Consider the following 24,237-nt stretch of genomic DNA (forward strand, 5'->3'; position numbering starts at 1 on the left):
GAGAGATTATTTCATAGTGATCACTGTCTGCCAATCTGTCCTGGCACAACAACATGAAATACTGGTCAATCTCTTCCAGCACTGCCCAAAGATTTGAAATTTTCAATTTTTACTGACAGCAGATCAAGAATGATGGATTGTTTTCTGCATCCACATATATTGCACATTTCATCCTGGGCATGAACTGAAAAACATGCCCCAGAAGTGATTCTTTAAAAAAATATTCAGACAGAATCCATTTTTAGCTGTCCAGTAAGACAAAACACTTCAATCTTTCCTCCCGGGCAGGATAACCTCACACAAAGTTATAAATCTGCATCAAGTACCAGCAGTACTGTCTGGATATAGATAACTAATTCCCTGTCGGTATGTGGGGTATGTAATGGGTATAAGCTACTTAACCTGACAGTTCCAGAATTAGAAACTCCACAATGGGCCAAATGTATTTACTAAACATACTCAAATGTTAGAGCTAGAACCACAGTTTTTTTGTAGTTTGGCATTAGAAGCTGCTTTTACGGGACAGCATGACAATTTTGCGTACTCAGAACATGTTTAGCATACGTCAAGGCATAATTTCATCACTTACCATAGCAGTATTTAAAGCTGGGATGACAGCATGACTTTCAAAGACACACATCACATGTTATGGCGGAGTGGGAGGAAACTAAACTGCTCACGTAAGTGTGAAGTTGTTAAGTTCTGATGCTGCCCTGTATTAGTACTGTTGTGTAACACCTTAGGGGTCACAAAGTATGCTTTATAATTCAAATATTCACCAGATCACTTATATGTGAGAATAGTATTACTAATATTAATAAATGTGCAATGCAATCACCTGCCAAGGTTAAGTCCTACCAGGATATCAATGCTATTAATGTTCTCTTTCTGCATTACAAGTTATAAAGATTTTAGAAGTGTTGTAAATTAAATATAAAGTTAAATGCAACCAAATGGTACCTTAATGGGAAATTACTTTATTGAATCTGCACCCATGTACACATATATAGGCTGAGCAAGATAACAAGTAATGGAAAAGATAACAGTAAATGTTTATTGTGTGGAATTTGTACACTTTGCTTGGGTTTCTATTGGGTGCTCCAGTTTGGCTTCTGGGAAAATTAGCCCTGTTGCGAGATTGTGTGTGTTTGTGTCTGCCCTGCAATGGACTGGCATCCCATCCAGGGTGTATCCTGCCTTGCGCCTGTTGCTTACTGGGATAGGCTGTATTGGATAAAGCAGTCAGAAAATTGATGGATGAATAGAATAGTTTAGAAGTGTTTTCAAGCAAAAGAATGTAGTTATTGGATTTGGGAACCCGCATTGTTTTCTGCACACACTTGAACATTACCTCTTACACATCCTTGCAGGACTCTGGGCAAGTATCAGATGTGTGTGAACACGGCCAGCTGGCAGGAGTCATTCTTAATTTATATGGACAAGGCCTTTATTTATGAGGACCAAATAATGCATTCTGGGATTAATTCCGAGGCAGTTAGAATACTTTCTATGAGCCAGCACAAATAAATCCAAGTAAGATCAAATTCGCTGCGGAACTAAAGAGGATTTCAGCTCCCAGTTTCAGTTCATAAGGTCATTAAAAATCTCAAATCAAATTTTATTTAACAGAAATCTGATGGAGACTAGGCTTCACCAATCCCAACTGAATCATTCTATGTCTCATTTATTTTAAACAGAGCTTAGGAACTATTAATTCCTTCCACGCAAAGCCAATTTAAGAATATCTCAACACAAATTTATGTTTCACTACATCACACCTGTAGTAAATTACAATTTAAAGAATCCAAAACAAAAATAAAAGTGAAACTGTGTTCACCCCAAAGTGAAGATTCTCTTTTTGATAATGAGTTACACAGGTGAAGATTTAATTAAGTAGCTTAAGTTCAAACCAAGTCCAAAATGCCACCTCCTTTTCCTTCAAAATTTTCCTATGGCTGATCAAATGGTTATAAAAAAAAAAATTGTGGAAGGAAGACTATTAAGAACCAGTTTAATTGTGTTCAGTCATCCATTATTCTAAAACTGGTTGTTCCAGTATCCTGTAGCCTATGGCTGAAGCATATATGACATGGGGACTACATCCTGTATGGTATACCGGTCTATTGCACAGCACAGGAGGGTAGGATTGAGAGACACCAGATAAGCAGACCTGGAAGATTAGGAGGAAACCAGAGCATTTGATAAAATTCCTGAACCCAGCCCAATTTGTTGGTTGTTGTAACAATATTATATTAAACATGACTGTTTCTAATATAAGTTCTGCTGTTACAAAGCTTACAACAGTTAAATCTAGGATAATCAAAAACAGTGCATCTCAGTGTACAAGGGATGGAATGGTCATAATGACCATGACATACTGTATGATGAGTGAGGCAACAGAGGATGTTGACTTGCTAACTGTAAAAGTGAGACTCGCAAAACTAGAACACATCTAAAAGGTCAGTCTCAGCCTGATGGTTCTGAACGTGCTTAGCGGGCTGCCTTTGAAACATGCGTGACAGTTTTAACTTGATTTTCCGCAATAATTCCCAAGGAGATCAAAGCAAAATGCCATTGGAGTGACTACAAGTGCTGCTAAGTCTCCTGCTCAGCTGTTCAGGGCAAGCACGGAACTGTGGCTGTAGTAGAAGTGCTTTATTCCGGGATTTACTCTGGTTTTTTTTTAAAAAAAAAAAACAGAGACCACTTCCATCATCAACACTCCTAATATTACTGTTATGGGATTTAACTAAAAATCACAGAAGCTTGTCTCTAGGATTCACTGCACACCCGGAAGAAAACAAATGACCTCTTTGAAAAAGACAACCCAGCTGCTTGCTGCCACTAAGAATAGCCTACATGTTTCTTAATGCAATGCTCCTGCTGTTGTTTTTTTAATTTATCAACACTGGCTGTCTGATGCAATAAATCAGAGATAAACACATTGTCTGGTAGGCCTGCTATGTGACTGTGCAATGCATGCTTTCATTACCGAGACCTCTTAAGTCACGATGTGATGAGCGACAGAACACACAGCTCTTCGTGTGGATAACAAAAGTATCTAGCCTTTATGAAATGAAGGAAAAACACCCAACAAAACTAGCAAATCTGTTGATTAATTTTAATTAAGCTTTTAATTACCTACATCACATTGATTTAGCTAACTGAATTAAACATATAGCATGTTTTACAATGACAGATGCCGGGCCTTATCTTTTCCTTCCTGTTGTACTCAGTGCATTGTCATGATCATTATCTCAGCTATTACATTTTTATTCTCTCTTCAGAGAATTCTTTTATTCATTAAAATATTTCTATAAACCATGATCCTCTATTTAAATTTAGCTTGTGATAATCTTGCTGAGGGACCTTTCACCTCTGCCAGTTCTGCTACATATATTTTTTCACGGGATAGAACAGAGAAATTTCTATTAATAAATTTGCTCCCCACCATGATGGGCATTACGTTCTGTTAACGCAGCCTTTTCCTAAGCTTATTCTAATGAATGTGAAACAGACTTTAATTAGCAGCACACAAAGCATTCCTTACTTTATTTTTAACAGTGAAGCAGCTTGCTCGCTAGGCCTTAAACACTGACAATGGGCATCGCAAGGCAGTTGAAATAAGGCCTTGGAGATTTTATAAACCTAACCGTTCAGAGGGTAATGCTTTTAGACACGTTATTCTTAAAAAAATAACTTCTCTAAACTGCTGAAACCTGGAGAATTAATCCGCAATCACTGACATTTCCATTGAATAGGTGGCATTAAAACATCACTTCACCTGACTATTTGACTATTTTTTTACTTTTCGTTTGACAATGACGAATGAAATGTTAAGACCTTTTCAGTATGTATCCAGGATAATTCCCACTGAGCTACACATTCATAACATAAAATGACAGCTTTGTTTCGCTCACTTGTTCTGAAGAAGTGTGTATGACCTTTAGGGCTTTTTTCAGGTTCTGTTTAACCACTGGTTAGTGTTTGGTGCTGAAACTGTATCCCCCCCTTAATGTCAATACTAAGATGACTGTTTTCAACAAAATTACCTTCCTGACTGTGAGGATTAAGACACTGGAAAACAAACATAAGTTTGGCTTGACTGTAATTTTATTACATCTACTGTACAATCATACACTGTTAATGCAGAGGAGATTCATTTTCTATGGTAACGATTTTATTTGCAAATATAGATGTCAGAAAATAAAATCTCTCCATTGTAAAAAAAAAGTTTGGATTACTTTCTGCATAATGAGCCAATCGGTTGCGAACGTGGTTATACTGGCTGACCAAATAACAGCCCACAAGAGCTTGAGCTGGGGCCATTGTAACAACATTTAATACCTGAAAATCTCCGTCAGAAGTCTTTTCTATTGCTCCTTTGACAAAATTCACTACCACCTGTACGCTAATTAAATCACTCCTAGAAAAGTAAAAGGCATTTTGCTCACCAAGTGGCACAGCAATTGTAATGCATTCTGCTTTATTCTTTGATGGGTCTCCACTGGGAAGCTATTTCAAGTTTACTTGTACACGCCAAGTACAATACAGTTAATTCATGTTTAGAAACCCATCCTCCCCAGATTGTTTCTTTGCTTTTGTTACTTCTATCCTCTGAGATAGCTGGATGTACCACGATCCTAGAATTAAGACCCAATTGGGTAAGTTTGGGTTACTTTTAAGTTTCCTGTTTGGGAAAAAAAAAAGACTATCGATAACTGACGAAGGCAATCCTAGCCACTAATACCACAGAAATCCATTGCTGAGGGGAGAGGAAAAAAGTGTATTTTAGTTTGTATTAAATTTTGTGTTAGCTTTTCAATTTAAATGCTGTATCTTAAGCTCGCATTAGTAATTCTTGTGTTTGAGTGTAATCTGTCCATACCCAAGGCTTTTACAACAAGTATAGTTTATCCATCGTTCCCCATAACCTTATTTCCTCTGTAACTCGGACTCAGGATATAAGACACCGGCTCTTACTATTACACCATTCATTTACACAGTTCTGCTATACTGTATGTGTTGTTTTGTTTTAATTACTAGAAATTAAATACGGTATACTGTACGCTATACTGCATGAAGTTACTTCAGTTCTAAAATCCACTGGTTACTCCAGGAGTGTCCTACAGCAGTTGCGTATTCTGGATTGAGTTTAATGAGAAAACTGAAAATGTAAGAGATCTGGAATCAAAGGCAAAGCATCGTGGGTTCAGATATGCTGGATCCCGCTGTACATTTAAGGCAGCTTTTACTGCTCCAGGAAATTCCCAGCAGTAAAAATTGGTCTCAAGGTTCTAACTTCCAGTGACCATTTTCTTCTCAATTAACTTTATAAAAATAAATTAATAAAAATGCCACAGTTCAAAATATTACTTTTTTAATTGCTTTAATGAAGCATGTGCTTATCCCTCATTGATAGTGTTTCTTCTCCGTAAAACCAGCTTGTGTTTAGACAAAGTAAGATGATCTTTCAACCAATTGCCTCTAGCTGCCATAAAGTAAAAACCACTTTGACAAAAGATCTCAATACATTCAGTGAGTGATCACTGTCACAGTTTGGGGAGAAAAAAAAAATCAAGCTCACCGTGATCCCAATTAACTAATTCCATAACTTTTCCTATGGGGATATTAAGAAGGTGAACGATTATGTAAACTAAAGGAGAATGAATTTCAACAATTGTAATTATAGAATACCATTTCTCATTTTTCTGAGCAACTGAAACAGCAACTCTGATTTTTTGTACCTTGGGAGGTATTATTAAAGTGCTTAATTACTTGAAAAGCTGTGGTACTAAGTTTAAAGCATAGGGTACATACAACCTTACCACCATCCTTAAATCACACAAATATAGCTCAAAAACATTTAGTCTGGACCCACAAATATGACAGAAAAAAAGCACAACATGCTTTCTAAGAAGAAATTATTTTTCGGAACATTTTACTTCTCTCTTTGCTTCAGCATTGAAACTTCAGCTTGCCATCTGTCCTTCATACAATCATTTTGCGTGTGCACTTTAACTGTACTGCTAAGTCTGTTTTACAAGAGACAACTGGTATAGTGATTACGGTTTTATTAGTCTAGTAAATACCATGCCTTGGTAAGTTATTTTTCACCAAAGCAAAAGGATTAAGAGCACTTGACATGTTACACAAGCAGCATATATCTAAGAGCATTCATTGTTCTTGAGAACTTAAACTGATTTGATCTACATCATTGTGTTTCCTCAATGCTTTGATGGCAGTCTCCAGCAGTGATATTTGATGCTGACCTGGGGTTTAGATGATTCTACAACATGGAAGGCCTGGATCTGACAGAATGACAGCAAACAAGTTTTAAATGGAGATCCGTTCCCAAAGTGCTTGTTTCGTTTGCAAAAGGGCTAACGCTCTTGTCATCTGCAGCTCATAAAAAGCTCATTCCTTAACATGAAAGAATATTTCCACCTCTAAACCTTCACCTTGAATCCAGATTCGAGGCAAAAATGCTAGATGATCGCCACTTGAGCCACAGTAATTTCAAGTTCTTGAAGAGGCAAAGCAATCAAAATGCTCATTCGCCGTCACTATTTTTCAGAAAGTTAAGGAGCTACCGTAACTCTGCAAAACTCTTAAGGGCCAAGGTCAAGAACATGGTCGTAAGACTAAGCGATCCATTCCTAAATAAAGCACTTAAAGTTTTATGGTTAAGTTTTGTAGTCGGGAATGTACAAGATCCTTTTTCCCCACCAGAAATTCCCAATGTGGCACAGCAGCAGTTAGCAATCGGGCAACGCGCTCGGCCGACTCCATTACCCAAAGCTCGGTCGTTGTTACATTACCTTTCCCGCGGCATTTTCTACTCAATGGCTCTGACAATGGTGTGGTATGGGGTTCAAGCTGGTGTTCTGCAAAAGACCATGCAGCGAGGAAAAAAAAAAACCACGAAAGTTTTGTCCCTGAACGGTGCCTCCGTGCCTATCATCCAAACTCCCCAGTGACAGGTCAGAGGCAACTTCCCCAGCGTGACAAGCACTCGGGGTGATATAGAGGGAGCAGGTGTGAGGAAGAGCGATGAAGGCACACAGACTCCAGCAGTGCTGTGCACAGGGAGACAATACTTCACCACTGCTTTCCATACTGAGCAGGGATGATTGCAATTTAAAACAACCTGGAGTATCTCTGGTTTGGCAATCCAAACACCACCCTGATGAATCTTTGGCAGCGACACAGACCAGAACCTCTTAATTGCCAAAATTTCTAACAAAATTAAATGTGTACTTTAGTGCAGATCGTAAAGCTAAATTTTAATCGCTTTAACTTTAAGGAAATAGAAGAATGCAAATTGTCAGATTTAAAGTCCAATTAACAGTAGGAAATGTAAAATTATATATCTTATATGGAAATAATTTATAAGTATGACCATTCATTAAGAATACAAACAAGATTATGAAATTAAAATGTGTCAAGTAGAAAATATTGTGTTTATATGCTTAAAATCGGACTGTAAAATGAAAAAGTGGAAATCTACATTTGGATAAAAGTTTTAAAACTTTGGTTTTTACTCTGTGTTAAAACACTTATTAGCAGGATGCTTAATTTTAAAAGTAATCTTCATAACAACAAGCACAGAAAAAAAATATTTCCAAAGAAAAGCAAACAATGTGAAAACTTTAACCAGGTCGCCAACAGAAGTATTAACATAAATCATTGTTTAAAATAAAATACTGCAAAAATTATTGTTCCTTTGGCTTTACTGGATATTTTACACACAAAATATGAGAATCTCTGGATTAAAAAATAAAATTTCCCTGTATTTTTATTCATAAGCATTGATCTATGTGTGGCAATGTACGAAAAATACTTTAAACTGGAACCCCTAAAGGTTTAACAATGTGCTTCATACACTTCCGAGTCAAAAGTAACTAAAAAAACTTCAACAAAAAGTGTAAGAAAGTAAGAATTTGGAAAACTGCAATTTGCGCAGATTGTCACGTAAAAGGGAATCATTTAATTGCCTTAAAAGGTATAAAGTAAAATATTGTTAGCAGATATATTAGACATATAAAATAATGTCAAGGTCCTGCTAAGACTTCATAATTATTAGAACTAATTCCTTTACTAATATACAGTTGTAAATATGTTAAATAATACAACATTTATTATTACATACTAAATAATTTAACAAATTGCTAATTATGTGCAGCAAATATTTCAGATCAAATGGACTTTAATTCTGAATGTTAGAAATGAAGACAAAGATAAATGAAGATAAATGCTCATTTATCTGGAAGAAAAGGCTGTGTGTTTGGTCTATGATAGTATCTGAGCTTTTCTCAATTTGTATTTTGGAAACGGCAGCAAATCTTAAATATTATATTATTAAACATTAAAGTTACACATAAAACTTCACCTAAATCAGAGATGTTTATACTGTAGGAAATATAAGCCAATTCAAAAACATCTTAAATTGTTCCAAAAAGCATTTCACTCAGTATCTGGGGAAAAAAAGTAAAACTATTCAAATGACAGATGATGCAAATATGTAAATTGTTTTTGTTTAAATATATTATCTGACACACTTCAACGACTGGATCACTCCTTCACCTCATTTTCAACAATATTAATGACAAACATCAAACAAGACAACCTAATAGCCAACTGGGACCACTAGGAACAAAAAGCAGCTGGGATTTGGTTTTCTCAGAGTTAGTTCCTTTGATTCCGGTCCTGGTATACTCAAATTGTGTTTATTTCGTTCAGGATATCCTACATGAAAAAAGTAATTGCCTTACTTATCAAGGTCAGTTTGAGCATTTCCAGGTCTTGCAGAACGTTTCAAACATCCCAAATTTGAAACTACTGACTACTGAAAAAAAACTATTTAACCCCCTCACCGACGTTTGCTCATAACCTTTTGGCAATCTGTATATCTGGAACATGAATTTGGAAAGAACTGCAAAAGACAAAGCTGTAACCCTCTGGACATTAGTAGCTCTCTACTGTTTCTCTGCTGTGTAAGTTACTTTTTAAAAGTAACTTACATTTCTTTCTTTAGAGATGATCTCTACAAAATGAAGCTTAAAAGTCTTAAATTAACAAAATGTCTTGTGACCCTTATTTAGATTGGACAATTTTATTGTCAACTTTTCCTTTGGCATAATTACTAAAATAAAATAAGAATATTGTAGATGCAAAAAAAGAGATGACCATCATGTAATCTAGGGTAATTTTTGTCTTATAAATAATACTACTGGAATTAAGTAGATCCTTTAATCTTATTTGGTCACACATGTGTTTACAAATCCACAATATTCACACACTGCATTTATGAAATCTGAAATGTAATGCTCAATAAAACTTTCAAATGAAAAAAATACTACATCATATTATAAAATGATCAAAAATTATTAACAAAAATTAGATGGTCTACCACTGCAAGGATGTGCGATTTAGGGACGATTCAATTACCTAAAAAAAATCAATACCACAACTTGTGAGAACAATGTACATGTCTTAGTCATGGAAAAGGATAAAACTAATCTTAAATTTGTGAAGGATTATGATAAATTGTCAATGTGATTTTATTAATCCGTTCAATAAATTGCAAAAACAGAAATTCATTACACTATTTCTCTACTGATTAGAAACTAAAATGTATTCTTTATGAAAATGAAAGTTTTTCAATAAATCACAAACCACAAAGAAATCTGAACACAAGCAAATTAAATTACTTTCAAGTATATGACACAATCAATAAAATGCTAAAAGTTACATTTAAGTTGTAAGGCTTCAAATTTCCCTGCATCACTACAACGGATTTGACAGAATCATAACTAGCCAAATTATTCATTTCTAGTCTCAGATTGTAAAAAGATTAAAAGCTCAATTTACTGAAGGTAATATAATCCATCAAGAGAGAAAACTCAATGTTCCATTTTAGAACATTTCATTTAGCAAAAATATAGCAAATTTTGCACTGAAGAAATAAAGCTTCGAAAGAGGTCCTCTAAAACTTTGCACATGATCAGAATATGTTAATGTACTGAGAGACGTTTTTAAAAAACTACTTAGACAAATATAAAATGTTGCCTTTCCAGACAAAATACTAACTGTGCAATTTAGCAAATCGGAAACTAACACAATAGCCTAATAATTCTCCATATTTACAAGTTCTTGGTTGAATATATCACCATTTTACAGGCTTTGCAGCCTGTAATTTGTCTTTATGGAGAGATAAACTGAACTCTACTGCTAAGCATCCCATTACAATAGTAGAAATATTCTGAGAAATGTGTAAGACTCCTTACTCCAATCAAAGCTCTACAAAGTAGCTACCTGCAGTTTTTGTGCATTTAAATATAAATACTAATTTAATACAAATATTGATTACAAAATACTACTCTGCATTAAATAAATCTAGACTTATTCTCTTAGCTAGCTAACCTAAATTACTCAAAACATTTTCACATTAACAGATTAAATTCTGCACAGGATGCTAAAAAAGGATGAAGTTAAAAACTGCTTGACTAAACATATTACTTCCTATCTAGCATATGAAATATTGGCTTATACTGTATAATTTACTCTTCCAGTGTGTCATACACAATTTTAAACCTTTAATATAATCCTCATTCCTTAAAATGAGAACTAGAACTAATCAACAGTGATTTCAAGAGACATAGAACTACCTGGACACTGTATGTTAAGGTGCAATTTCAGGCTACACGGCACATCACTCAAACTTGTCGCAAACTAATTACAATTTAAGACATTGCTATTCTCGAGTGGCACAACTTGAATATTTAATTTTTCTTACCTCTGGACTTGACTGGAGAGGCTTGTGGCCCCTGAAACTTCCTTGGAACCACGACTGGGCGCTTTTGTTGCCCCATTCCTGAAACCTTGGTAGCGAGCTTCAAAACCACTTTCCCGTGTCTGTTTCATGGCAGATATGGAGTTTTGTCCACCTTTCCCACCCCTGACCGTCCCTGCCCCCCCCTTACACAGAGCTTTCTCCTACACAACAAAGGCCAAACTAAGATCCTGGGGAAAAAAAAAGTTTATCTTGTATTAAAGTAACACTGCAGTAGCCTGTGGCAGCACTTCTCTGCACTTGATAAGCTCAGCAAACTTCTCCAGTTTTGGATCAGGAATATCAGCAACTGCCACCAACACCACCACCACCACTACCCCCTCCCCCCCCCTCCTTTATCCAATTAAAAAAAAAGAAGGCCAGAAGAAACGCTCTTTAGGAGAAGCGACACTGGACTGGATGAAGATTTAAAGGAAATGACAGGAAGCAAGTTGAAAGCCACTTAGCCAATAGGAGCCCCAGGCCCACACACTGAGTGGAGAGCCCCGCTTCCTATCAGTCTCCCTCAGTGAGGCACAGGGGAGTCCAAGCGTGAGGAATGCCATTAGTCACTCAGGAGGTGCTGGATCAATTTAGCAGCTGTATCACTTGGAGCTCGTCCCTGAACTGAGAGCAGGGTCAGAGTATTGACACTTTGTGGTGGCCGTTTGTCTGAGGTGACACATCTGTGTGCCGAAAGCTAGAATGCATTAAATAAATCATTCACTGGGAAGAATAACCATTCAAAACGAAAGTGCTGTTCTTCATCAAGCGCCGTCAGTCGCACTTTTACTAGAGAGCAAACCACAGAAGTGCTGGATCGTAAATTAATTTCTGTATTATCTGGCACTGAAAACCACGATGATTTCCAATAACACTAAATGTATGACAGAGTCATAATAGCGCTTTGCAATACAGCTAAACCGCAAAGAAAACATGACCAAATTAAATTACTTCCAACCATACGACACAACACTAAAGAAATCTTTACTGACAATTGTTTTCAGCAATGCAAGACATGTATTCATATAAAACATGAAGTATTCATGACAAAAGCATCATCCAAAGTGCTTCCGTTTTCCTGGAGAAAAACTAAATACACAGTTTAGAACTTTTTTTTTACAGGAAGACCCTTTTTTACAAGGATGTGCAAAACATGGATTTCATATTCATTACAGAAGTGACCATCAATCTTTCTGACGGGTATCACTACATCAAATGTTTCACAGACATGGTCCTTTTCAGCTAGAATGTTAGGCTTATATCCAAGTAATCATAGCTTGGCCTCTGAAATCCATACAGTGAGCACACGATAGATCCAGAAAACTTTTTTATGACATTATCTATACTTGAGAGGCATTAAAATGCAACAGATTAGTATTTGAAACCATCAACATCTGCTGGGTTTTTAAAGCTTCTCAGTATAATAAGTAAAATATCAACAAGTCAACGGGTGACCCACCCCCTTTGAAAAAAATGAGATTAACATTGTAACATCTGCCTAACTTTCAAATTAAAAAGATCATTCAAAACGATAAAGGAATTGCTTTCATTAAAATGCAAATAGACTGTTTATTTTTCACAAAGGTCCAGTACATAAAACCTTAGTTCCACGATTGTGTCCTTCAATGGCAAAGATCATGATGTATAACAAAGCAAATAGGGATTTTACCTTGCTTTTACTTTTTAGTGTACAAATTCCCATCAGTGGCAGTAATTTCTATTAATGTAAGATGCTGAAAAACCAAAATGTTGCAGTAAGAGCTCTAAAGCCAATTAATTAATCAGCAATTTCAAATATCTGCCCATGGGCCAGTTAGTGTTATCCTATACCTACACACCTTCTGCCTTCTGTAACTCTCTTGCCATGTTAGATTATTTTCCTGCCACTTTAAAAGTATGTCTAACATCTTCACAACAGGACTTTTTAAAGTTGTTGCCATTCTGCTTTTAAGAAAAACGGTTGGTTATGAGTATCAATAACCCAAAAGTAATGTGATGAGGTACTTGAGATTCTTTAAAAAAAAATTTAAAAGTATGAAAGTAAAAAGTAAAAAAAGTATGAAATCAATCATAAAGGAGCAAGCCTGAACAGTAACTGCAACTGCTTTCACAACAAAAACATTTTAATGAATGTGCACGCTGTAATTAATGACCATCACTTTTTTTCTGGATCCATAAAAAAACGTGCACTAAAAAGCACTCTAAAACAGTTCCCATTTTTTTAAATAGAAAGCTGAAATATAATTCCTAGTAAATCTCTGTAGCACATACGTTACATTACAGTCCTAATCCAGAAAGCAAATTGAAAAACTATTCAGTTCCAAACAGAAACAAAAGGAATATGAAAAGATGACACAATTGGAATAGGAACTAAATACTTGGGAGAAAACTCGGAAGAATGAAACAAGTGAATTTTATTATTAACCGGCTTCATTCCACGTGTAGGGTAAGTCAAAAAGCAAAAAATCTTCAGTCAGCCAAAGCCAATTACTGTAATAATTTCAGCCTTTCTTCACATCATCTGTTTTAATGACAGATGGAAAAGTTCATGGAACATACCTGGCAAATTCCTTCCATCTCTGGGGGCACAGGCTGCTGTCGACAACCATGATCTCTACAAGCTTATGTACAGAGCACAAGATCGCAGTCCTGAATAACAAAACTGATTTTCTTTTGGCCCAATGTAGAACTTGAGTAACAAGTACTGTCATGGCACAGCGAAAAGCAGAAGGGAACAGATTTTATTGTGGGCACCAAGTACACATGGTTTGAAGTCTCATTCAGCTTGAAAGCAAAACTCTTACAAAAAAAATTATATTTTTTTCTTCCTAATTTCTTGAAAATCCCATTGGATATCCTTCTGACAAAAGTGCTACACGAGCACATAAAAATGGACAGAGTCCAAAATCTCAGTTTAAAAAGTATTTCCAAACTAACTACAGCTCCTTTATGCAGATATAAGATTAAGCCCTTGTTTTATCACATTTGCTCATGCATTTGTCATTTTTCCTCTACATTTACAAATTAACCATCTGGATTTGTTCACTCAAGGAAATGAAAACTGTGGGGCTGAGAATTTTTCTCTTATTATTCAGCAGTAATATCCAAAGTGTAATTTAAAGCAATGTTTTCCTAACTAAGGAAATTAACAGAAGACTGATGATTTCACGGTACATAAATATATTCCCGTTAAGCCTCTGCCAGCACAACATATACTGTACTACAGATGACTTTGTTAATAAAATAGCTCTCTTTGCATTAGTCTTTCTCTGAAAAACTGCACTTTACAGCTGTTCATATCAGTCACAATTAGAATTTTCAAAATAGAAAGGGATGTTTCTTTTCCAAATGACTACAGCAAGCTTTTGGGAATCACCTTAATATACAGTAATATTGAAATAATACAACAGAAAGAGACTGTAGATTATTTCTACTTTATAATGCAAGTTAAGATACTAAATATTACAGAACTGGCACTTTGAAGAGAAAATTAAGAACTGTGTACTAATGTGTTTTGTTGGTGAATTTTCACTAAAGGCTAGAGTGTCATCCCTAAAACAAACCTCCTGTCCTTTCCACCATAAACGATAAAAAATGAACTAGAGCTATATTCCTCATTTTAATTCATACTCTGAATTACTAATTGTTGCATGTTTCTTAGTCATATCTGTGAAATTTGACATTAAGATGATCGTGATGAATGCTAAGAACAGTTTCACAGAGCACATGGAGCAGGCTGCTAGCTCTTAAAAATACCCAGCTGAGTTCCTGCTTTTCCTTTCAAAAAGCAATACGCCAGACAGAATGAGGTATTTTGCCCCAACATGAGCTCAGATATTGAAAGGGCTACAGCATTTTCCGTTCTCTCATTTTACATTTCTCGATGATTCTACATTAGATTATAGTGCTTTGAGAGACTGGTCCTTGCATTGTCTCTATCCTGATTAATAAAATGTTTCTTTTATATAGGAACCTCAAAGGTTAATGGTAGTAATGAAAAGGGAACTTAACCTGAATATCCCATTTGTGAATATATGAAAATGTGACTGGCATAAAAGGAAGTACAAAAACATAACAATTGTCACCATAAATGCAGAATATGAAAAATTTTAATACCCCCCCCAAGTATGTTTTTTCTCTATAAGTAAAATGTGAACTTTAGATAGCTCGGTAGGAATTCACAAATCTTTGCCACTCTGATGCTGAATTCCTTCCTTTGGCTAACAGTGCAGGTCCTACAGCGTGCAATACACATGACTCCAACCATCATAAAAGTGGATTATAAAAAGAATGAACTCAAAGCCGCAACACACAACATTGGTTGTAAATGTCTTTGCCAAGCAAGAACAGCCAACTGTATTACAGGATTACACACACACACACAAAATGACAAGGTCAAGTTGCAGCATGACAAATGTGAAAGCATTTCATTATGCATTCCATTTACACTTTGTTCAGTACCAGTGAAGAGGGGGATGGTATATCTAACCATTTTAAGAAGCAGTATCCTCCAGCCACTCCTGATATTTCACTGTAGCACATCCTGCTATACATGCAACACCGATAAAGAAGACACGAGAAATAAAATGACACACCAGATGACGGTATTTGCTTTAATCATGCATCTCCCATTCTTAGACTGGACAAACTAGAGAACTAGCAATGGCAGCAGTAAGATTATGAAGGCAGTAGAAATATATGAGGCACAGAGCACGTTCTTTCCTCCTCAGGAACTGAGCATTGATTTCATAAGGTTTGTGAGACCATTTTTCATTCCAGTTTATTTACCATCTGCGATTTACCACACAGTGGCAAGTGCCCAGTAAGTGCACCTGATTTTTTAAATCCTTAAATTACTCTATACCTATCCAATTGAGAGCTGCCAGTTGCTCCACTCACCTCATCCCTGTACCTCTTGCAAACGGCACAGGGAGGAAGGGGTCATTGCACACACTACTCCACTATGCCCACTGTCGTAGCCAGTAGCTACAGATGCTGCTCGCCCCGACCACGCAGTAAGCTCCCAGAGTCCCAGCCAGCTCCATCGTGCACTGCTGTACTTCAAGTTAAGAAAGTGGTGGGTGACTCAAGTTCACCCAAAAAGCATGAGCTCAGTTTGGAAGTCCTGGCCACAGGCACCTTAATGATGTACATCTGTGAGAAAAAAGTTTGTGAACCCTTTGGAATTATCTGGATTTCGGCATGAATGGCTCCTAAAATGTCATCTGATCATCTAAGTCATAATAATAAATAAAGACAGAAGAAGAGTTGCTGAAGCTCATAAGACTGGAAAGGGTTACAAAAGCAATTCTAAAGACTTGGGCCTCCCCTCAGTCCACAGTCAGGCAGATAGTTTACAAATGGAAGAAATTCAGCACCACTGCTACTCTCCCTAGTTACAACATATAAAGGTTCACATACTTTTTCCATCAATGACCTTGACTGTTTAAACCATTGGTTCGATAAAGATGTTGTGTGTGTTGTTTGTTAAATAAGACTGTCTTTATTTATTATTATGACTTAGATGAAGATCAGATCACATTTTAGGAGCCATTCATGCAGCAATCCAGATAATTCCAGCAGTGTCTGGACTACAGGCCTCAATGTGCTCTCTGAACAAATCTGGGATGCATTGTAAGGGGGCCATCTTGCATGCAGCAAGGAAACGTGCTTCATTCAGATAAAGATAAAGAACAGAAGCAGCCTTATGCAGGAGCATGACACTATAATTCAGATGTTGCATTCGTAACTGCAACATCTCGGGTACTGGTTTGTATAGCATGATAAAAAAAATACACCTTCATCTTAAAATTTAAAACGCAATGTAATTTAACAATTTAACAAGGGCATCTTAACGCAGGTAATATTTATAGCATTTAGCAAAAAAAAAATATCCCTAATATTTTATAAACTACCACCAAGGCAGTAACTCTTTCCAAATAAAAAGTTTTATTTTTTGACGCAAAATGTTAGGGCAGTGACCTTCTATGTTTCATGAGAACCAGTCCAGATTTAAAACTGAAAGGGAAAGAAGAGTGGAATAGCAACTGAAACCTGGAAATAGAGCCGAGAAACATTGGTTTCAACAGTTTTCAAACAAGGGCTTAATTTACGGAGTCAGGCTTTTAAAAGTATACATACTTGACCACCTCCATGGAATTTGGAGTAGCTTTATAAAATAGACAGATGCTTAAATATATATTTAACTTTCGCTCACATCATATTAGCCTTCTAGAAATAGGCACACCCCCAGTAAAAAAGAAGAGACATAAATCAAGTCACTACAGGAATGGGACTTTTATGGGAAACTAAGGAGCTGCAACTGTTCCTTCCAAGACAGGCCACATACTGTAGCTGACAAGTTGATTGGTTCTCTGACGCACAAGATGAAGGTCCCTAGACTGTAAATTACTGCCGTAAACAGACTTTTTTCCTGCTTTCACACTTGACCACTTCCATCAATTGTTTTGTAGATCGGCCAAAGGAGAGATCGTCACACGAGGACTGAAGAGGACACTGTTTACCAGAAGGAAGCAGAACACACCTGTTGGACAACAAATTACATTGGTTGCAGTTCAGGAGAAATCCGGACAGATTTATGTGTGGTTAAGATTTCCTCGCCCACCCAAATGGTCAGATCATCTGCACCTCTGGTGCAGGAAACTAGAACTCAATAAACTTAGTGATCAAAGTGAAATAAACAGAAAATTACAAGTAGAGAGCAATTAGCCTCATAAAGCAGAATAACAATTTTGTTTTTCATTCATTCATTTCTTACACAGACAGTCTTTACCCATGGATGCCAAAATAAGTTTTTCTTTCTTTCTTGGTTGGCATTCTGAATGGCCCAATCTCCAAATTTCCAATGAAATCATATCATCAAGACTGGTGCCTGCAAATCTTCTGGAAATAGGTATTCTCCACTTACACAAAGCAAGATGCATCTGCAACAATATATCTATATATATAGAATGGTGGTATATTATCACCATCACATTCTCTCTTCCATTAAGAACATTGACACAATTTTGGTAGTAAACATTTTATTACACCAATTGTTTGGCAAAAACATACAGAACACAAGCACTATACTGCACATTCCTACGGATAAAGCGGAGTATTTGTGGGAATAACAAGGAAGTCAAAAGCTCAGACCCATCTTTGTTTTTCCAGTGAGTCACGAGTGACCTTTAAATCCCCACAAAACAAAAAATACCAGCTCATGACTAATTGCCAGCTTTGTCCTTCATTCTTAATACCTGCAAACGAGCTTGTTATTTTTAACTCTGAATAAATGCATTGAAATTAGATTTAGGTGCCTTCCTCACTTATGAGTCTGAGCATTTGTTAACATTAACAGAGGCGTTAGCTATTCTGAAATTGTGAGAAAGAGAGCTTGTCTTATCTGAAGTAGAAGGATAACTTTACCAAATGCTGGCCACAGTTCCCTCACTGCAGGTGGTTTTCGAGACCTGCTACTTAAGTGTCTTTCCTCCTGCCTGTTCTTACAGCACAGGAGGTTAAGCCAGTGAAAAGGTCAAGCTACACCCAGGCTATAAATGCAGAGAGAGGAAAAAAATAAAATCTCTTTTCCAGAGCATGTCCTAGTACTGTATTTACACAATTCAACTGCTGTGTTTGTGGCTTTCTAAGCATCTCTGTTTTATCATACGCATTGCTAATATATGCTGTCCAAAACAGAAATACTAAAGTATATTTACAGTTGCACAAATTCTTTATCTTAATGGTTTGAAGTCTAGATATCAGTTTAAACTGTAGGCTGTGAGTAAAATGCAATCAAAATATGCATACGCATTTAAGCAACAGACTTCAGAATGGTTTCATCCGTCCCTGCATTTTTTAAACTGGGTTATCTAATAAAGGGTCACAGGAGAACCAGAGCCTATCCCAGCAAGCAACAGGTACAAGGCAGGGCACACCCTGGATGGAAAACACACACCCGGGACAGTGGGAATGAAACCCATACGAACATGAGGAGAACAAACAAACTCCTTGCAGACACTACCACAGGAATGAACCCATGCCCCCAACACTGTGTTAACCACAATGTCATCCCAAAATTCACAGGGATGTAAAAAAAGCGTCCCTTTGTTGCCCATGAAGTACAAATAAATGTGAGGAGTTATAAGTACTAACCAAACTTATTCACTATATCATGTTAAGAACTATTATTTTTCAATGTTTCTTCTAATAAAGCTTTGTTTGAAAGCCCCCAGAAAGGAAGCTGTGAGTGGCCATTTCCAGGCCATGCTCTCAAGCACAGGAGTGTCACCATATCGATGCAGGAGAAGCACTCCTTCTGAATGTGGATATTATCAATAGCACCTTAACTTGCAGGACCATCCCCGACCACTCCCTCAAAGACAACCTGCAGAGAGCATTACCAGGCACTCCATTACTCTACAAATGGCACGAGCATGGGAGCCCAATTCACTGCTACCCTGGTATTCATTCATCTTCAAGTGTGTTACAGAGCATACTCACGTCAAGCAAAGAAGAAAAATCCTGCAATTTATAAACTGTTCAACACAACACTTTTTGCTGTGAGCATCAAAACAACAAATTCACCCCAAGTTTTTCCCAATTTAAGCACACAAAACCTGCAGGCTTCGAGGCAGAAAGCATTCAGAGATATCAAATTCACTGTAGTAGTTCAAGTAGGTACAGTAGCTGCATCACTATGCATAGGCTGCAAAGGAACAAGTAAAGGTTGAAAACGATTTTCTTCTCTCCCTCACACCTGAACAAGGCTCCACAGCCGAAACGTTGCGTTTCTTCTCTTTTCGGCATGGAATAAACCTTTACTTGTTCAAATTCACAATGATCAAGTTAACAGACGCAAAGTGTTAACAAACAGTTGTTAAACAATTATATTCATATATGTCAAGTGTATGGGCATAAATACACTGGGCACACTCTAAAGGCAAGCTTCCAAATTCTTAAGTAAATTAATGTCCTGTTTCATTTCCTTGAGCTCAGCTGCAATTTGCTATTTAGCTCCACCTAGTGGTAGAGTTGGACATGACAGTGTGGACACAAAGTATCAAGGTTTACTGAAATCGGCACTCTTTCTGCTTCTGTAGGCCTTCAATGAAATTATGCGTGCTTTTGCCAAACAAAACTCATATACTGTACTGCTTCATTCCATGTGAACTTACAGTTAGTGCTACATATAAATGAATCATGATTAACTCATTCAAAGGAAATCTCAGTATAACACGTCTTTTTGGTCATCTGTAAGACTTTGAGGTAGGCACAACAACATTTCATACTGTGAACTAATAGAAAAAAAATTAATGGTACTCAAATCACTCCCTTTAAAAGTGCATTATTTTTTAGAATATGTAGGATTTATCCATGCAGATTAAAGGACATAATTAATTTGAAATACTATGTGAACAATACGTAGGTGTACAATGGAAACGATGGGAGAGTTTATGTAAAATGACTCTAGAATTACAGACATGCAGCATAAACTGATACTAAAATACAACTGTGAAGCCGATAAATAGACATTCAGTGCTCCTTTCTCACCTGGTAAGCATCACAGCTCCCTGGCACAATGTTAATACTTCTGCAACTCCATTGTTTTCCATGGTTCCCTTTTGCTGTCCAAATGATTTCAGTTCCAAGGGCAAGCCATTGCTACACATTCACAGACCCCGAAAGACAACAACACCACTAGTTATTTTCTCTCCCAGACACTATCTTCCCCTGATTAAACACAAATGAAGCTCAGGTATGAATGTAGTTTTATTAATTTTATCAAAACAACAGGGGTGCATTATTTGTCAGTAATACGTTTCTTTTAATACTTATTAATGCTGCTGTCGTTTTGGATAAATGTATAGGAATCTGAATTGTATTAGCACAAGCAACTCCTTTCCGCATTGTTTTCCAACTGAAACGTGAAAACTATAGTTTTGAGTATCGATTCAGTACACTGTAACATATTTGCAATTACCTTTATTACCTGCATACATCAGCAAATCACTGATTTGGGTTAACAAACAGTATTAGATATCTACCACCTATTCACGTACCTGGGACTAATATGGAGGGTGATAAGGGGATTTTATAAGTATGAACTGGAAAGGAAAAGAAATTCAGCACTTCTTAGAAACAACAGCCTTTTTGAGGGTGTGATAGCAGCAATGGTTACCAGTAGGAGTCTCCCATGCAGACTATGACAATGTAATGGAAACAGCAATTCCCACAACTCTATGATTAAAAATAATGGTCGAAGCTAAACACCCTGCTGCAAGAAACCAAAATGCAAGCTTACCCATGTGTTGTCCATTTATATGATAGATAAAGATGCACAGGTGGCTTATCAGCCGTTCTTTGTAACAAGGAAAATTGGGATAAAAATCTCAAATATACTGTACACAAAACGTCCTGTGGGACAAAAACAGAAAATAAGTAATGATGTTTCCTTGATGTACATGTTTCTTCAACTAACAGCCTGTAAATTTTAGGTCTATTTTGTTACTTGCAATTTCCTGAATCCAAGACAAGTTAGAACAATATAAAAACATAAATTGAGGGCAAAACAAGAAGAAACAAACCTTGCAAAAAAATACCTCTGTCCAGGAACACACAGAAGAACCATGTAGTCTGTATTTCTCCCTGTAGGATGACATGCCATTGCATACATTTTAGTTTTACTTTTCTCTGTTCATAAGGCAAACCAATAAAAATATTAAAAATCCTCAAAAGAACTGACAGATTCAACCAAGCGTATTTTTTCAGAATGAACGGAGAACCAGAGAACAAAAGTGGAAAATAGGTGGAAATGTATCTTAAACTAGGAATATAAGGCAAATCTTTACCCAAAGAGTTGTAGGAGTTTGGAACTAGCTTCGTTAAAGCCAACACCCTGGCTTCCTTCAAGAAACTGCTACATGAGATCCTTGGATCAATAAGTTACCAAATTTAACTAGATGTGCCAAAAGCCCCCTCTTGTTTGTGAACTCTGTAGATTGTCGCAAAAATCAGATTAATTCTCAGCTGTCAATTTGTTTTATTAATATGCTACATTTGTACAGTCCTTATAGTTATGTCTAAAATCGCATCAGTGTCTAGTTCTCCATCCCTTGTCCACGATTGTTCCTTTTGTACACCATCATCATCAAAGGCCAAAAGTAGATGGAAAAACAAAACAGGAAACCTTCCCATTGAACTTTAAGCAATACTACTCTATGGAAAACAAAAATGATTGATATTTTTCATAAAGAAACTGTGACTTTTGCTTCTTTCTGTGAAGTCAGAACAGCTGAAAAAAGTGTTTTCATTCACAAAGATGAAATTATTATCTGAAGGCTCAAGAACTAGAATTAACTTGCTTCTTCCCATTTGACAAAAGAACAAATATACCGCACAGATAAAAATCCAGTAGCTGTAATTCAAAATAATATTTTTGAGAAGTTTCAGATTACCATTTTGAGGAAAATGTTTATTACCAAATAATTTCCATTTATACTTACATCAACAAAGATGTCACCATTAATTAAATATCTGAGTTGGTGTGAGGCCAAGAAGGATATCTGTAACATTTGCCCCAGATTGAAACAGGCATTTGGAGGTGTAATATAACCGTGAACATTCTAAATTCTAAAAAACCTTCCCAGGATCACATTCATAAGAACAAAGAAAAATTATTTGAGCAATTTTAGATCAAGTAGGGCCCAGCTAAAATATGCCCTTCACTGACCAATTAAGAAAAACACATGGAAGATTCAGAAAGGGTGACATTTTCATATGGATTACATTAAAAAAAACAAGTAAGCAGCGCTGGGAGACAAATGGTGTGTAAGAGCTCATTAAGACAGCTGATTTTGGAGCTAAAGCCAAGGTTTGATTTCGGAATGTCACTCCATTCCTGCAGAAAACTGGTTCTGTGCAGGGGCGGGGGGGTTGCGGTTAGTTTAACCATACTAAAACATTAAAGGCTACTTTCTTCAATTAGTGTTCTGTGTCACTCACATTAGTTAAGTTTAATAACTTTTGTTGAAGGTCCTCTGAATCAGTCTCAATGGGTCTCGCTTTAATTACTAAAGAAACACGTGAAGTCAGTTTTTCAGAAAAAGACGCACGAAAGCTAAAATTTAATAAAATGTTCGCATTTTCCTGAGACTTGTTTATAACGAGAGTGGTCAAGTTTAAAAATAACGTATTTAACAAGTAAACATTGCCCATTTCTTGACAAAGTTTATTTTTGTGAATACAAACTTTCTGTACCTAGCTTTGAAAAAATAAAATACGTGAGCAATAACACCTCTTTCAACGCCATTTGCAAACTACGGCCTAAAGATGAAAGCTAGACAGGTTTTCTGTTAAAGCTGCGTATAATTTTTAATTGCTTTATTAAAACGCAGATCATTCATTATCACCATCATGCAATGTGCAGTCAAGTCGGATTAACCAAATTAAAAAAATCTAATTATAACAGCAATTGTGATCACCTGATGAACACAGATGTTTTAAATCAAAACCGTTCAATACATGACTACATTTCTGGTTCGTATGAATTGTTACGGCTATTAAATTTCATTACTAAATATATTAGAATTTTTTTAAGCTTCCGGTTTTTGGTCACGAGATACATGAAGTATTTAAATTAATGCAGTTGACAGACTTTAATTCAATGCGATTTCAAAGGTCAACAATGCTGCGACATTCCAACAATCCAACTACAAAAACCGCTTGATCCTAGTGTGTCGCAGTGATGCAAGCCCGAAAAGGTAGGACTACACTCTCACCCTGGAAAGGATACTAGTCCATAGCGGAGCAGACGCACATGTGCTAATTTAGAGAGGTCAATTAATCGGGTCACAAACTCTTTTGGAGGTCTGACGAAATCAATACATCCGGATAAAAGAAAAACATGCAAACTCCACACCGATAACGACCCAATCCGGAAATGAAGAACCGAGTGCTCTGCGACAGCAGTGGTAACTACAGTAGCACGCCGTCGTGCACCAGTGCCATGAATTGTTCTGCGCATGCTAAAACATGTGCTTTACAGCTCAAGTCATGATCTCAATAATTTAGTTTAAAAACGCCAAATCTTTGGAACTTTAACAGAATGCACTACTAGGGGCCTAAATGCTTTCAATTTTAGAACATCTAATACTATTTTTAAGATAAAATGGATGCAGAATTATGTTTTAAAATAAGCAATGTATGTGGTCCATATTCCCCAATTTAATATTTAAAGACGTAGGGGGTATGGAGTTTTTTAAATGCAGCTTTGATATTGGGGAAAATTCCCCTGACACTTGTCAGCTTCCATAAACAAGTTCTCCTCTCTTGGTCTCTTATGTATAAATATACATCCACCCTCCATAGACATACCATCAGGAATAATAGAATAACGT

General features: G+C 36.5%; 1 protein-coding gene and 1 long non-coding RNA gene across 4 annotated transcripts in view; both read right to left on the reverse strand.

The window, feature by feature from the left end:
• rbm20 (RNA binding motif protein 20) overlaps positions 1-20,514 on the reverse strand; it is an 89,951-nt gene extending 69,437 nt beyond the window's left edge. Inside the window, exon 1 of one of the 3 annotated variants that reach the window (XM_088635840.1) lies at positions 20,393-20,514. In XM_088635840.1, the coding sequence (XP_088491966.1) occupies positions 20,393-20,511 (119 nt within the window). In that variant the 5' untranslated portion in view covers positions 20,512-20,514. Of the gene's footprint in view, positions 1-6,821; positions 6,983-10,798; positions 11,313-20,392 lie in introns of those variants that run through there. The other 2 variants (XM_088635838.1, XM_088635841.1) reach the window with 2 other exon arrangements.
• A 906-nt stretch (positions 20,515-21,420) lies between these two features.
• Positions 21,421-23,830, reverse strand: LOC148661708 (uncharacterized). Its single transcript, XR_015939823.1, has 3 exons — positions 23,620-23,830; positions 22,844-22,911; positions 21,421-21,487 (listed from the first exon to the last, which is right to left on the reverse strand). It is a non-coding gene; the product is annotated as an uncharacterized LOC148661708 (long non-coding RNA).
• Positions 23,831-24,237: the final 407 nt, after the last annotated feature.

Source organism: Lepisosteus platostomus, chromosome 6, assembly GCF_059453375.1.
Source record: "Lepisosteus platostomus isolate fLepPlt1 chromosome 6, fLepPlt1.hap1, whole genome shotgun sequence".
NCBI lineage: Eukaryota > Metazoa > Chordata > Actinopteri > Semionotiformes > Lepisosteidae > Lepisosteus > Lepisosteus platostomus.